Raw genomic sequence first — 14624 nt, forward strand, 5'->3', positions numbered from 1 at the left:
GAATGTTGAGCTTTAAGCCGACTTTTTCACTCTCTTCTTTCACTTTCATCACGAGGCTCCTTAGTTCTTCTTCACTCTCTGCCATAAGGGTGGTGTCATCTGCATATTTAAGGTAATTGATATTTCTTCCAGCAATCTTGATTCCAGCTTGTGCTTCATCCAGCCCAGCATGTCTCATGATGTACTCTGCATAGAAGTTAAATAAGCAGTGTGACAATATACAGCCTTGACGTCCTCCTTTTCCTATTTGGAATCAGTCTGTTGTTCCATGTCCAGTTCTAACTGTTGCTTCCTGACCTGCATATAGGTTTCTCAAGAGGCAGGTCAGGTGGTCTGGTATTCCCATCTCTTTCAGAATTTCCCACAGTTTATTGTGATCCACACAGTCAAGGGTTTGGCGTAGTCAATAAAGCAGAAATAGATGTTTTTCTGGAACTCTCTTGCTTTTTCAATGATCCAGCAGATGTTGGCAATTTGATCTCTGATTCCTCTGCCTTTTCCAAAACCAGCTTGAACATCTGGAAGTTCACAGTTCACATATTGCTGAAGCCTGGCTTGGAGAATTTTGAGCATTACTTTACTAGCATGTGAGATGAGTGCAATTGTGCGGTAGTTTGAGCATTCTTTGGCATTGCCTTTCTTTGGGATTGGAATGAAAACTGACCTTTTCCAGTCCTGTGGCCACTGCTGAGTTTTCCAAATTTGCTGGCATGTTGAGTGCAGCACTTTCACAGCATCATCTTCCAGGATTTGAAATAGCTCAACTGGAATTCCATCACCCCCACTAGCTTTGTTTGTAGTGATGCTTCCTAAGGCCCACTTGACTTCACATTCCAGGATGTCTGGCTCTAGGTGAGTGATCACACCATCATGATTATCTTGGTCATGAAGATCTTTTTTGTACTGTTCTTCTATGTATTCTTGCCACCTCTTCTTAATATCTTCTGCTTCTGTTAGGTCCATACCATTTCTGTCCTTTATCAAGCCCATCTTTGCATGAAATGTTCCCTTGGTATTCAATGTATAGGTTGATTCAAAACACAAAATCTAGTTTAGAACCCACCTAATTTCATTTCACACAATCAAAAAGATGTTTGTTTTTGTTTTTTGTAGTTTTCATATGCTTAGCAGTTTTTTGGGATTCCAACTATTGTTTAAATCCAGGACACTCATAGTGTGTTCGGTTTAGAATAATGCCCCAAACTGTTCATTTCAGCAAACTCTTACCAGTAGTTAACACCTACTTACTAGTATCTGAATTGCTAATTCAACACTTTTTGCATGGGTAGCTGTTGCTTTCACAGCAATTCTATGTACAGGTGTAAGTATCTGACTTCATTATACCTTCTAATATGGTTGTCCCCAAGCATTTGCATATGTAAATACATGTTATTTTATGACAAAATAATTTTCCTTTTATTTCTCCCCTTTTATGTTACAGTTAAGACTATATCACAGTTAATATGTTTATGTAGGTTATATTATCTATGGATTCATTTCAGGATAGTAATGGGGGGAGTTACAGTATTTGCTATAGAAAAGGAGTATTGATCTGTTAGGATTGAGAACCATCAGTTTAGAGGTCCAGAGATCATGTGAAAACAGAATTTGGGAAGAAACCCAAAACACTTTTTGTCACCCCCAGACCAGGACCCCCAGACACACCTTCCTCTACCTTTCAGATGAGACCTCTGTGCCTTGCCGGTTGCAGTCACTGTATAGGCCCTTGCAACCCATTCCAAGCCATTGTGTGCCAGTATCAGTTTTCCAGATTGGGATGAGAGCTGTGGCCACAGGAGGAGGTGGCAGGGGGGGACCCCTAAGGTTAAAATAACACTGTATTTTAAAGCTACATAAAAGGTACAGGTTTTAAGAAATAGTCATTTATACCTATGTATCTTTGGGCAAACAGTGGAAACAGTGTCAGACTTTATTTTTCTGGGCTCCAAAATCACTGCAGATGGTGATTGCAGCCATGAAATGAAAAGACGCTTACTCCTTGGAAGGAAAGTTATGACCAACCTAGATGGCATATTCAAAAGCAGAGACATTACTTTGCCAACAAAGGTCCATCTAGTCAAGGCTATGGCTTTTCCAGTGGTCATGTATGGATGTGAGAGTTGGACTGTGAAGAAAGCTGAGCACCGAAGAATTGATGCTTTTGAACTGTGGTGTTGGAGAAGACTCTTGAGAGTCCCTTGGACTGCAAGGAGATCCAACCAGTTCATTCTAAAGGGGGTCAGTCCTGGGTGTTCTTTGGAAGGACTGATGCCAAAGCTGAAACTCCAGTACTTTGGCCACCTCGTGCGAAGAGTTGAGTCATTGGAAAAGACTCTGATGCTGGGAGGGATTGGGGGCAGGAGGAGAAGGGGATGACAGAGGATGAGGTGGCTAGATGACATCACCAACTTGATGGACGTGAGTTTGAGTGAACTTCGGGAGTTGGTGATGGACAGGGAGGCCTGGCGTGCTGCAATTCATGGGGTCGCAAAGAGTCGGACGCGACTGAGCGACTGAACTGAACTGAATCCTGTGATCTAATCGCATATCTGGGGATTCTTTGGAGACATATTAAAAAAGAGAGGGAGAGGAAAGGGGGAAGAAATAGGACCTTTGGAAACTATTATTTTATTAAGGACTCCACTTCTGTGATTCATGAAACCAAGTTAAAGTGACAAGTTCTGGAGGTAACAACACCCTACTCTGGACTTTCTGGTTATAGCTGCTATCTTTTCTTTTTACCTCACCTGTAAAACCGGCCTCATGAGGCCTAGTTAGTGTGCCCTCCTATTCTTGGAAGATGCCAAAGCCAACTATGTAAGAGGCTTTTTCAGAGACCAATCTGTCTTCCTAAAAGATAAAACCTCCGCTTTATAAGGCAGACAGCAACGCCCAACCACACACAGACTGGGACCTGTGCAGGAGTCACTGGAGATGGGGAGGAGGAGGAAAGGGGACTGCAGAAGATATGGTCTCCTGTTTTAACAAGTAGGATAGAGTAGAAGGACAGGAAAACTATGATTCAAATCCTGCCAGACCCGAAGCCAATACCAAGGAAGAAAGTTCCAGCTTATTGCCCCATCCTGGAAATTTTCAAGGTCTTGTCTCTGTGAAGGCCTTGGATGGATAGAAACCCTAAGCCACCCATATTCCCCACCTTACTTCCCTCCTTGCTTTTCCAAAGAATATAGCAAAGTTTTCTGCGTGCACACCTCTAAGGGTTCCAATGGAAAAAAACTTCACAGCGTGACATTGAAGAGCCATAAACAATGGGCCCAAGCTATAAGCAAGCCCTGGGTTGTCTTTAGCTGGGCTTGACTCTACCGATGTTAGGGTACCCAGTGATGTCATAAGGGCTTCATACTGAATAGGAAAATTGTAAGATTAACCTAATAGGGAAGCCAAGAGGCAATAAGCATTCTTTCCATCAGTGGAAACACACAGAATCTGAACACTTGGCTATTGGAGAGGGAAGCTAAGCTAGAACAGTAATTAGGCATCTTCTAAGGCCAGTCATCACCGACTCGATGGACATGAGTTTGAGGAAGCTCCAGGAGTTGGTGAAGGATGGGGAAGCCTGGCGTGCTGCAGTCCACGGGGCTGCAAAGAGTCGAACACGACTGAGTGACTGAACTGAACTGAAGACCAGTCATATGGGGCTTCCCAGGTGGCGCTAGTGGTGAAGTCACCAGTGGTCTACCAGTGCAGGAGACGCAAGAGAGGAGTTTGATCCCTGGGTCAGGAAGATCCCCTGGAGGAGGAAATGGCAACCCGCTCTAGTATTCTTGCCTGGAAAATGCCATGAACAGAGGAGCCTGGAGGACCACAGTCCATGAGGCCGCGAAGAGTCGGACACAAGTGAGTGACCATGCACACACAAGACCAGCCGCACAGCTCAGGCCAGAGAACTCAATTTCAGGGGAGGTCAGTGACCCACACGAAAGCTAAACTCTTAATCGAGTACTCAGTTCCCTGCATGGAGGTGTTTCATCCTGCCTCAGCCCATTCCCCTGGAGAGAGAACTCTAGATAATGAAGCCAAGAAACACATGGGGCTCTGGGCCCAAACAACTATACACTGTTTATTGAGAACACCCGTAGATGGTGGGAAGGAGGGATGCCCTGTACCGCATCATGGCCACCACTGACTGGGAGCTGGGCCTGGAGGACACTAGCAGAGCTGGAGGGTGGGCTTCCCATGCCTCACTGACCATCACAAAGGTGGGAGAAAGAAGAGAAGGCCAGGCCCGAGAGCCTGGTACCATGCTGCAAATGGGGACTGATTGGCCTTTGCTTTTCAAAACAGACGCTTAGGGGAGGGGGACTACTAGAAAAAAATAGAAACTCTAAGATTTTTTTTAAAAAGTCTCATACATGACAAGACAGCATGTGCTCTCCAGGGCCCGAGACTGGCAGCAGGGGCCGCAGGCAGGCAGGCAGGCAGGCCAGGAGCCTCCAGGGGAAGATCAGTGGTTCGGCTGAGACAGTCAGCTGCACATAATTGGCCAGTCACCAGCACCCAGCAAAACTTCATCCATGCTCAGGCAGGGCAGGAAAGCACCCAGCCCCTTGGGAATATACAAATATTTACCAGATTCTCTTTGCTTGTTACAAAAACATAAGAAAGCTTACAGCAGATTATTTACAAACAGTATCCTGGGATGTCGTGAAGGCAGAGGTGGGCTGGCTTGGAGGGTGGGGTCTGTGGAGGCAGAGCGGCCACAGCAGCCCAAAGGATCCAAGGCTGGGTCCCCTCCCCAGGCTCTGCAAGGCACTGGACTCTGGGGAAGGGGCTTAATTCTTCTTGTGGAGGAACTTCATTTTGTTGCCTGTGGGCCAGAGAGGGTGAGAGTGAGAATGTTTCAGTATCATCACTTCCAATAGTCCTAACTCTCAGTGAGAGAGAAGGATTCGAGAGACTGGATTGCAGCTAGACCCTGATAGTGAAAACACTCTAGAGCTCTAATTAGGCTCTGGTATTAATCATGAACAGCCTTGGGCAAGCCATTTAACTTCTTTGGTCTCAATTTTCCTTTAAAGTGAGACAAGCTTTGATTCTATGGTTCAGCTGGCTGAGCTCTTTGAAGGGAGGGGAGCTTTTTCAGAGAAGGACACTCTGCTACTTCTTAGTAGACCTCCCCTTATAGCCATGAGGAACACTCACTGGTTCTAACGACTCTCATGTTCACTCAGGAAGAAGTGCACCCCAAAAGACCCGATTGAAGTGAATATCTGTCAGATTTCCTGTTCTGTCTACAGCCCTAATATAAATTCCCATTGTCGCTGGTTTATTTAGAGTAGTTTGGGGTACAGATCCACCAACCACCCCACCCCCTCCTTGCTGAACTTGTCTCATCAGTGACAAGGCTGCTTACCCAAACCACGGAGAAACTTGTTCATTCCACTCTGCTCAGTGTCTGGGAGTTCCTCTAAATATTGTTCCACTCGCTGCTCAAAGAGGCCTGCAGAAGAGGAAGAACAGGGAAGAGAACAGTCCTTGGAGGAAGGGAAGGGAAGGGAAGGCTCCTGTTGAGAGGACCAAAGGGAACAGATCCCAAAAAGGGGGGAACCACAGACCTGGGATTGTAACTTATAGGAGCATCCTGTCAGAATCCAGACCGGCTCATCAAAACTATTAGTAATGACACCTCACTGGTGTTCACTGCTGATGGCCTGAGCTGCATTGTGGTGAGGATGCAACGTGGTATCAGAGCTGCCCCTAAGTGGGCATCTTCTCCAGCTCCTTTCAGACACTCTATCATGTTGTTTGAAAAGGTTACACTAAAGGGACAGTACCGGTGGACAGAAGACGCAACAGTCCTGAGGTTAGAAAGGTCTTGATGAGAAGAAAAAGCTCTACAGTGAGCAGAGCTGATGAAATAACAGAGATAACCTTTGTGCTTTGAGTGCAGACTGCCACCAACTTAAGACAGAGAACTGGCTCAGTTCTCTTCAACCCTGGATTCTCAGGACTCCCTAAATGGCACAATCTGGCCTTTTTCTCTAAATAAGGACCTATGAAGAGGGGCAAAGTGGAAATAAGCCCCACTCTTTTGCCACAGGGCTCCAGCCTGTGCCCAGCCTAGTGAAGGCACTTTCTGGGGCAGAGGATAAAGTGCCCTTGGCGGTCCCTCTTAGAAGAAAAGGGATATTAGGAGGCCTGCCCTGGCTGATACTGATGGAGGCTCACTGTGCCTGGCTACTCAGCCTGCTGGTAGCAGAAAAGCCGGAGGAGACCTGATACCCCTCAGAACCCCCCAACCCAGGCTCTTCTGGCCTTACCCTTTGCCCGACACTTTCTCAGCTCCCTGTCTTGGATGAAGCCAGCAAACATCTGAGACTCCATAAAAACTTCAAGAAAACGGCGGATGCTTTTGGAGGCCACAGACTTGCGGAAGGCCTCCCGCTGAAAGGCCCTCTCCCCCTTCTCACTCTGTGTCAGGAAGAGGGAGTAATGCCCAACAGTCTCCACAAAGAACCGGATAAACACCTCCGACACCAGCCCATTGAGGGTATTACATTCTGGAAAAGAAAAGAAAACCTTTGAGGTTCAGGTCTAGAGCCTGCAATCGTAGCCTCCAGGGGGTCTTGTCTCCATCTCCTCAACTAAACTGTAGCCAAAATCACTTATCTGTTCTTGGAACTTTAGCTCTTGTGCTCCCAGGCTTGTAACTAGCTCATGAGCCAGGAGGTTGGAAACTGTGCTCTGAACATGGAAGCTGGTAGATACTTGCTGAATGAGTGAGAACGGAAATCAGAGACCAGAGCCCCACTCCCCCCTACACCCCTTGCCCTCTGGTGGTTTCCCTGGCTTCACAGGAAGAGGAAGTTCCCTCCACCTCCTGCAGTGGCTCAAGGCAAGGCCTGAGACAGAGGAATAACTAGCATCCTAACAGCAAGAAGAGTCCTTGTGGTTGCCAGCTGTCTTTGGGTTTTTCTTCCCAAACTTCCTGAGGAAGAGAAAAATTAGAGGCAAGAGGGGAGCTTTGTAGCCTGGGCCACCCCTAGAAGCAGCTCTGATGTTATCTAAGTTTCTGAACTCCTTCTGATAAAATACTATACTATTCCTCTCCCCTCAGACCCAATCAAGCCATAACTCCCTGAACCACACTGGGAGCTGTTGTTCAGTTGCTAAGTTGTATCTGACTCTTTGCAACCCCATGAACTGTAGCACACCAGGCTTCCCTGTTTTTCACTATCTCCCAGAGTTTGCTCTAACTTATGTCCATCAATTTGGTGATACCATCCAACCATCTCATTCTCTGTCACCCCCTTCTCCTCCTGCCCTCAATCCTTCCCAGCATCAGGGTCTTTTCCAATGACTCAGCTCTTCTCATTGGGTGGCCAAAGTACTGAAGCTTCAGCGTCAGCATCAGTCTTTCCAATGAGTATTCAGGGTTGATTTCCCTTAGGATTGACTGGTTGGATCTCCTTGCTGTCCAAGGGACTCTCAAGAGTCTTCTCCAACACAACAGTTTGAAAGCATCAATTGTTTGGTGCTCAGCCTTCTTTACGGTCTAACTCTCATACATCCCCACACGACTGCTGGAAGAACCATAGCTTGGACTATATGGACTTTTGTCAGCAAAGGAGTAGGGCTAGAAAATTCTAGGCTAAAGTGAGACCAAGGTCCTATATCTGAGTTTCATCAGCCAGGTGGGTCTGGTGCACAGCAGCAGGGTCCAGGCCCGATGAGGCCCAGGCCCAGAGTAGAGCAAGTCTAGGACCAGCTCATGAACCAGGAGGTTGGAAATTGTGCTCTCAACATGGAAGCTAGCAGATACTTGCTGGATAAATGAAAATGGAAATCAAAGACCAGAGCACCACTCCCCCCAACCACTGCGTGGGGCAGGCCTCACTCACCATCATCGGAGTCGCTGTCTGAGTCCTGGGAGATCAGTTCGTTCTTCCTCTCCAGAGCCTGCTCCAGAGCCGCCTGTAACTTCCTAGGTAACAACGTGTCCTCATCATCCATCTGCGGGAGAAGGGGACCACACGGTGAGCACTTCCTTTGTGCCCGTGCTGTCTGAAGAGCTTGAATATATAAGCTCGATTATATAATATAATCTCATTTCATCCTCCCAATAACCCTGATAATTTTACCAACCTCATTTTTTTAAAGATTTTTTTTTTTTATGTGGACCATTTGTAAAGTCTTCATTGAATCTGCTACAATACTGTGTGCGAGCTCAGTTGCTTTAGTCTTTTATTTTTAAATTTTATTTATTATTGGCTGTGCTGGGTCTTTGGGGCTGTGGAGGGCTCTGTCTTGTTGAGGGTAGGGGCCACTCTCTACTTGCGGCGCGTGGGCTTCTTGTGTGGTGGCGCTTCTCTGGTTGCAGAGCACCGGCTCTAGGGCACTTGAGCTTCCACAGTTGTGGCACATAGGCTCAAGAGTTGCATCTCTCACACGCTAGAGCAAGGGCTCAGTAGTTGTGGCAGACAAGCATAGTTGCCTCAAAGCATGTGGGATCTTCCCCACCCAGAGATCAAACCCATGTCCCCTGCATTAGCAGGCAGATTCTTAACCACTGGACGATGAGGGAAGCCCTCACTTCAGTCTTGTCCAACTCTATGTGACCTTATGGACTACAGCCTACCAGGCTGCTCTGTCCATGGGATTCCCCAGGCAAGAATACTGATCGCCGTGCCCTCCTCCAGGGGATCTTTCTGACCCAGGACTGAACCTGCATCTCTTACGTCTCCCGCACTGGCAGGTGGGTTCTTTACCACAAGCACCACCTGGAAAGTCATGTTACAATATCGCTTCTATTTTATGTTTGGCTTCTTGGCCACAAGGCAGGTGAGATCTTAGCTTCACCACCAGGCATCCACCCACACCCCCTGCCTTGGAAGGTGAGGTCTTAACACTGGAGCAAGAGGAAAAGTCCCTATCAACTTCATTTTAAGAAGAGAAACTAAGGCATAGAGAGAGGTTAAGAAACTTGCCCAGGGTCACAAAGATAAAAAGTGTGGGGCAGGTGGCATTCACTGCTCAGGACCAGTAGGGGTTCCCACCCCAGCACCACAATGAAGTCTCCCCAGTTCCTCCATCTCTGGCACCAGGTGGGAAGCACGGTTGGCGGGGGGCGGGGGGGATGGGGAAATCCCACGTCTCAGGCGCAAGGTTAGGCTGCCGTGCCTGTCTCTATATTCTGATTCAGTGTCCATATCTTGATGCTTGGTACCCAGGAGATAGAGCTCTGTCAGTGGTGCGTGTAACAGACTACATTCCCAAAGTCTACGGCATTAAGATTATGTTCCTTTATGTGCCCAGCAGAATTTCTACCACTCACAGAGACTCTTTGAAGTTGACAACAATCACAAACCTTTACATTCCTCCACATTCTTTGCATCATGGATAGTCCTCCAGCCACTTTTCAACTGTCTGCTCTGTGAACGTGGAACCCAGAGCTCAGCAGTCAGCTACGAGGGTGGAGTATGTGTGTGCAACAGTGCTAGGTGCTCTGTATCAAACAAGCGCCCACCCTGGGGCAGGCCATGCAATGTCCCACTCTTACCTGTCGGATGAATCGGTCAGACCCCAGATTCACCATCAGTGCCTGGGAAAGAGTCATGAAGGGCAGTGATTCAGGATATGAATCCCTGAAATGCCCTGCGCAGATACCCTGGATTCCCAGGGTCAGATAACAGGAAGAACTCCAGCCAGGGAAAGGCCTCCCAGGGAGCAAGGAGAAGAGCTGGAGACAAAAACAAGAAGATCCCAGCAGCCTCCTCCAATCCCTTCCCCTTCTGCCCTTCTCTCCTGGGGGCTTCTGTTCCTTCTGTCCCATCCTCCCCCCAGCTGGTTCCCCAAATGGCCCACCTCTTCCACAGGCAGCTCCTTCAGTTTGGGGAGGGAGCTGGAGAGCAGGCCAACCAGGAAAGGGGTGGGACAGCAGACGATGTCGATCATGGAGGCCGGGAGGACAGGAATGAAGGTGTGCTGCCAGGAGAAGGGGTAGAGCAAAGCCACCACCGCATGGGAGCAGCTGGACAGGGTACTGGTAGACAGACAGACAGACAAACACTGAGCCCAGGCCCAGCACCTTCAGGGAAGGGGAGTTAGTGCCTGCTGGGCTAGGCTCATGACCTCCTTTCATGTTAATCCCAGGGCAACAAAGACGCTAAGGAGGTTCAGCCTGGGTCTGACCTTGCAGACTGATGAAGCCCCCACATCCCCCCTGCTCAGGGCCACAGGGCCAGCAGTGGTGCCCTCCTTGGTGGCTATACCTAGAACAGCCGTGAAGGTACATAGCAACACCTGAACACACACATACACACCCCCTACAAGGGCCACCCAAATGCACAGGTTGGCCTGACCTAGTTGGGGAGGATCAGCTCAGGCCAGGGAATACAAAGGTAAGCTGAGCAAGAGTGATCACAAATTCATAGTGTGAGAGAGCTGGAAGGTCCTACAGAGGTCATCTTACCAAGTCCACATTTTACAGCTGGGCTCACTGATAACCCAGGGTCAGTCCGGTCAGAAGTGGCAGACGTGGGACATGGCCAGTTTTCCTGTCTCCCAGTTCAGTCACGTCTACCGTTCCCTACTCCCCTAACTGGAGAAAGCGGGCTGACTGAGTGAGGCTGGCGCCATTCTCATCCACTTCTGTCTTTCCTCTCAGGCTCCAAGAAAAGGCCAGACTTCTCAGTGGGTCAGCCTTCTCTTGGCCTAGAGGGGACTCCAGCACCATATCACAGGGCTGGCTGTCCAAGCAGAACGACCAATGGGAGGCCAGAAGGAGAATCTCCCCAGGGCTAGCCAGAAGGCATAGAAGTGAGTGCTGAGGGCTAGCATGGGTCACCAGTCACCACAGGAGACACACCTGGCCTGAACCATCTACCTGTCAGGAGAGGAGTCAAGGACACGCCCCTCAGGGCCATATCACAAATGAGACAGTGGCCCAGAGTCATTCTCAAGCCTGCCTTTCCCACCCTGTCTCTCTGCATCTATTGGTCCCACCTACTAGCTATGAAGGCCCTGGGCTCTACCTGATTGGCTCCAACAGGGACTGTCATCCTTTCATGACTAATGACCACCAGTCAGAGAACATGGTTCCAGTCCATGACAGAAACAAACCCTCTTTTCTAGAAGGACCTCTGGATGTTCACAAGCTTTTTGGCAACCCCAGGGACAACTAAAATACTGCTGGGTCCTAAGGCAGAGACACAAGTATTCTGGCCCTGAGAGCCCTTTCCCTGGGGACAGCACTCCCCAAACCCCAAGGGGAGCCACCTGAAAAAGATCTAAAAAAGGGCCATCTCAGGGTCAAAGGAAACAGTGATCTCCACAACGCCTTCCAATGGGGCCCGGGGCTTGGCAGTCAGGCTTGTACAACCCTTAGGGTTGATCACTGCAAGCTTGTGTGTGTGCGTGTGTGCACACCCTTCCACTGGCACAGACATCAGAACTAGGCCAGAGGGACCAAGGACTTGTGGACAACTTAAAATGTGAGCAACGGAACAAGAGCTGGCTGGACTCCAGCCCTGTGAGGCCTCACCGGGCTGCCTACTCTGCCCTCTCCAGTCAGAGGCAGCCCCCGAGCAGGGAGGGCATCTTTTCTAGGCCCAGGATTGGCAGGACTTGAACACCAAGCCAGGCCAGAACAGGACCCTGGGGTATTTTCCTCCAGGAACGGTCCAGGAATGTGTTCAGAGGCAGCTGCAGCCACAGGAAACAATCACTGTATTCACAGCCCTGCTGGAGCCAGGCTGGGGGTAGGGTGGGGGGGTCACAAAGAGGAGGCTCTGTCCTTGGTGAAGGAGTGAAACCTTCAGGGAAAGAAGCCTCGGGCCTGCTCTGCTAGGGGCATCAAGGTCTGACCAGGCCAGAGCCTCAGAGATGGGCAGCCGGGGCTTTGCTGGCAGACGTGAGCACGGATGGCAGAGAGGCAGAGATGGGGCCCCAGGGAGCTTCCATAGCTGGCTAGTTCCAGCAGCTGGCTCGGTCCCCTCACAAGGCCTAACGGACATACATATAACTGTGGTATACTGAAACACAGAGCTGTGGCGGGAAGCGGGGTTCAGGGTGGGGGGAAGTAGTCTTCATTTCTAAACCTGGCTTTCTCTGAAAAAGCCAGAAGCTCTGGTTTTTCTTCTTCCTCACTTCTGGGCTGAGGGTGGGCCCAAGTTCCTGCCCCAACACCCTGTGAGAGCATTCGGGAGTCCATTTCTCCTACTTCCTAAATGACCTCCTCACACACACAAAACAAAGTTTTTTGGGGGAAAAACCAGGAGGAAGAGTTTTCTGCCCCTCATATCAGCACCTAGCGTATGTTATGGCACATAGCGATAGCTTAATAAATGCTCTAAAAGACTAAATTAATCCACCACTCTAAAGAAACTACTGCCCCTCTGTAACGACAAAAAAACACACAATATGTTGCTGAGATCTCATCCTCTCCCTGCCTGTCCCACCCACTATATATATTCTTTGCTATGGTCTGAATGTTTGTGTCCCCTCAAACACCCAGTGATATCTGAGGTTCTTAGGTCATGAGAGTGGAGCCCTCATGAATGGGATCAGTGCTCTTACAAAAAAGATCCCTCAGAGATCCCTCGCCCCCTGCCTTCTGCCATGTGAGGACATAATATGAAGCCAGCGGCTATGACTGAGGGAGAGAGCCCTGACCACAGTGTGGCCACGCTGGCACCTGGCTCCTGGACTTTCAGCCTCAAGAAACGTGAGAAGTAAATTTCCATAGTTTATAAGCGACCTAGCCTGTGGTATTTTGTTTACAGCAGCCCAAATGGACTGAGATGACCTTTAAAGAAAAAAAAAAAAAACCCACCTTGGCTGCCCAGAAGGACTCAGCTTCTACCAGAACACCTCATGTCCAGTGACATTTCCTCCATCCCCTCCCTGACCACAACCAGATCTTGGCATCTGGAATTCCTCTCCCTCCAAAACCATAAATGCCAACACATGTGATTTATTCAGCTCTTTTCTGATTCTTCTTCAACCAGCTCCCCTGCCTCAGTGGCAGCTCCGGTCCCTGGACTTCTTTTGCCCTTTCCTAGTCTGGCCAGCCTCCCTACAAGCACCGTCCTCCCCAGCACCCTCAAGGCCCTCACTTCATCCTTCTCAGCAAATCGCCATGTGCCCGCCTGGGTCACTCCATTCAACTGCCTTTTCCAGGTGACACTCGCTGGACAGCTCAGTACCCCTCATACTATCCCTAGTCAGTGCCCTCACCCCTTCTCATGATGGCTCTCCCCAGAGCTCATCACTCTCTTAAAAAGCAGCACCCCACAGAGATGGCCTTGCGTCCCCCTCCAGGGGAAATGTGGCTGTCTGCTAGGAGTCTCCTTCCTTTCTTACCTCTCTCTATATAAATAGGTTTGCACCTATACAATCTTGGCTGCTACAAAAGAAGCAGCGTCTGTCTTTTTCCCTCCAGCCAAGTCCTCCATCAGGCCCTCATCTCTGCCACCCTGTGTGCGCACAAGCCCTGCTCCCTCAGTCATCCTCTCTGACCATGTTTGCTAACCTGTGCTCTCCATTTGATCCTTCTCTCACCACACACGCAGTCGCACTCCCCCACCACACACGCACACTCTCCACATACTAACGCAGTGGCTAGCATATACTAGGACCCATACACACGCTGCATTAATTAGCGGATATGTCTTCCCCACTTCTTCACCTCACCTGCTGGGCCCTACCTGAGCTTATCTGCCACAAAAATGACCCGACGCTCCAACAGCAGCGAGGCGAAGATTCGGATGAGCTGACGCACACTGAGGCAGGTAAAAAGGCACTCGAAGTCCACGTGCTCCAGCCGGGAGTCCGTGGGCCGGCGCAGCTCTAATACCTGCAGGAGAGCGGCGGAGGAAGGGGATCCAGGCAGATCAGGTGGGTGCCACTCCCAGGTCCTGCACAAAGCGACCTGAAGCTCGCTTCCCTCCCCAGTCTCTCTCCCGAGGCTTCCACTCTACCGCTGGCTATGCAATAAGACCCAGTCTCCTCCTCCACAGTCCTCAGACCCCAGCCTGTGGGCAGGAGGGCTCACTGCAAACAAGGCAGAGGCTCTAGAAGCAGGTGGCCAGGCTCTGGGGGAGGGAGGAGGACAGCTGACCGCTCTTTCAAACCAGGAGAGTGAGGGAGTCTCCCCGCACGGTTCTCCCTGACCTTTTGCCTGTCTCAGCCCCCACATGGACGGACCCCCACAACGGATCACGGCCCTCCAGGCGGCTCTGCTCACCCCTCACCCATCTCCAGAAGGACAATGTTAGTGTCCCTGTTGCCATGCCCCCTCCGTTTCCTGCAAGGAACTGTTTCCTTCCAGAGGCTCTGTCCTGGCCTCTCTCAGCGTGTCTCATCCCTGTGACAGGAACAAGGAAAACACTGGGAAATGGCTGGCTATTCCACAGCTTGGCCAGAAGAGGCCTTTCTTGATCAGGACCAGACCTAGCCGTCTTCCCTCCAGTGGGGCGGTAAGACCACTCCCAAGGTCGGCGATATGGCACAGACAGCACTTTCCTGGGGGCAGGCATGAGGCTGGAGGGTGGCAATGACCCTGGCAATGCGAGCAGGGGGAGCTGATGGCGCTCGGGCCAGGCCAAAATGGCTCTCACCAGGGCCGCCTGGTCCTCCCCTGGTTCCTCAGCGAGGTGGGCAGC

At 50.0% G+C, this 14624-nt stretch overlaps 1 protein-coding gene across 2 annotated transcripts in view; it reads right to left on the reverse strand.

The window, feature by feature from the left end:
- Nucleotides 1-4054: 4054 nt before the first annotated feature.
- The window catches only part of ST5 (suppression of tumorigenicity 5), a 75519-nt gene continuing 64949 nt past the window's right edge, over nt 4055-14624 (reverse strand). For both annotated transcript variants that reach the window (XM_010829305.1, XM_010829304.1), the window contains 7 exons: nt 13668-13816; nt 9826-10003; nt 9521-9562; nt 7863-7974; nt 6282-6521; nt 5375-5461; nt 4055-4828 (listed from right to left, as the gene is read on the reverse strand). In XM_010829305.1, coding sequence (XP_010827607.1) covers nt 4794-4828; nt 5375-5461; nt 6282-6521; nt 7863-7974; nt 9521-9562; nt 9826-10003; nt 13668-13816 — 843 coding nt within the window. In that variant the 3' untranslated portion in view covers nt 4055-4793. The remainder of the gene's footprint in view (nt 4829-5374; nt 5462-6281; nt 6522-7862; nt 7975-9520; nt 9563-9825; nt 10004-13667; nt 13817-14624) is intronic.

Source organism: Bison bison, unplaced genomic scaffold, assembly GCF_000754665.1.
Source record: "Bison bison bison isolate TAMUID 2011002044 unplaced genomic scaffold, Bison_UMD1.0 scf7180017864503, whole genome shotgun sequence".
Classification (NCBI taxonomy): Eukaryota; Metazoa; Chordata; class Mammalia; order Artiodactyla; family Bovidae; genus Bison; species Bison bison.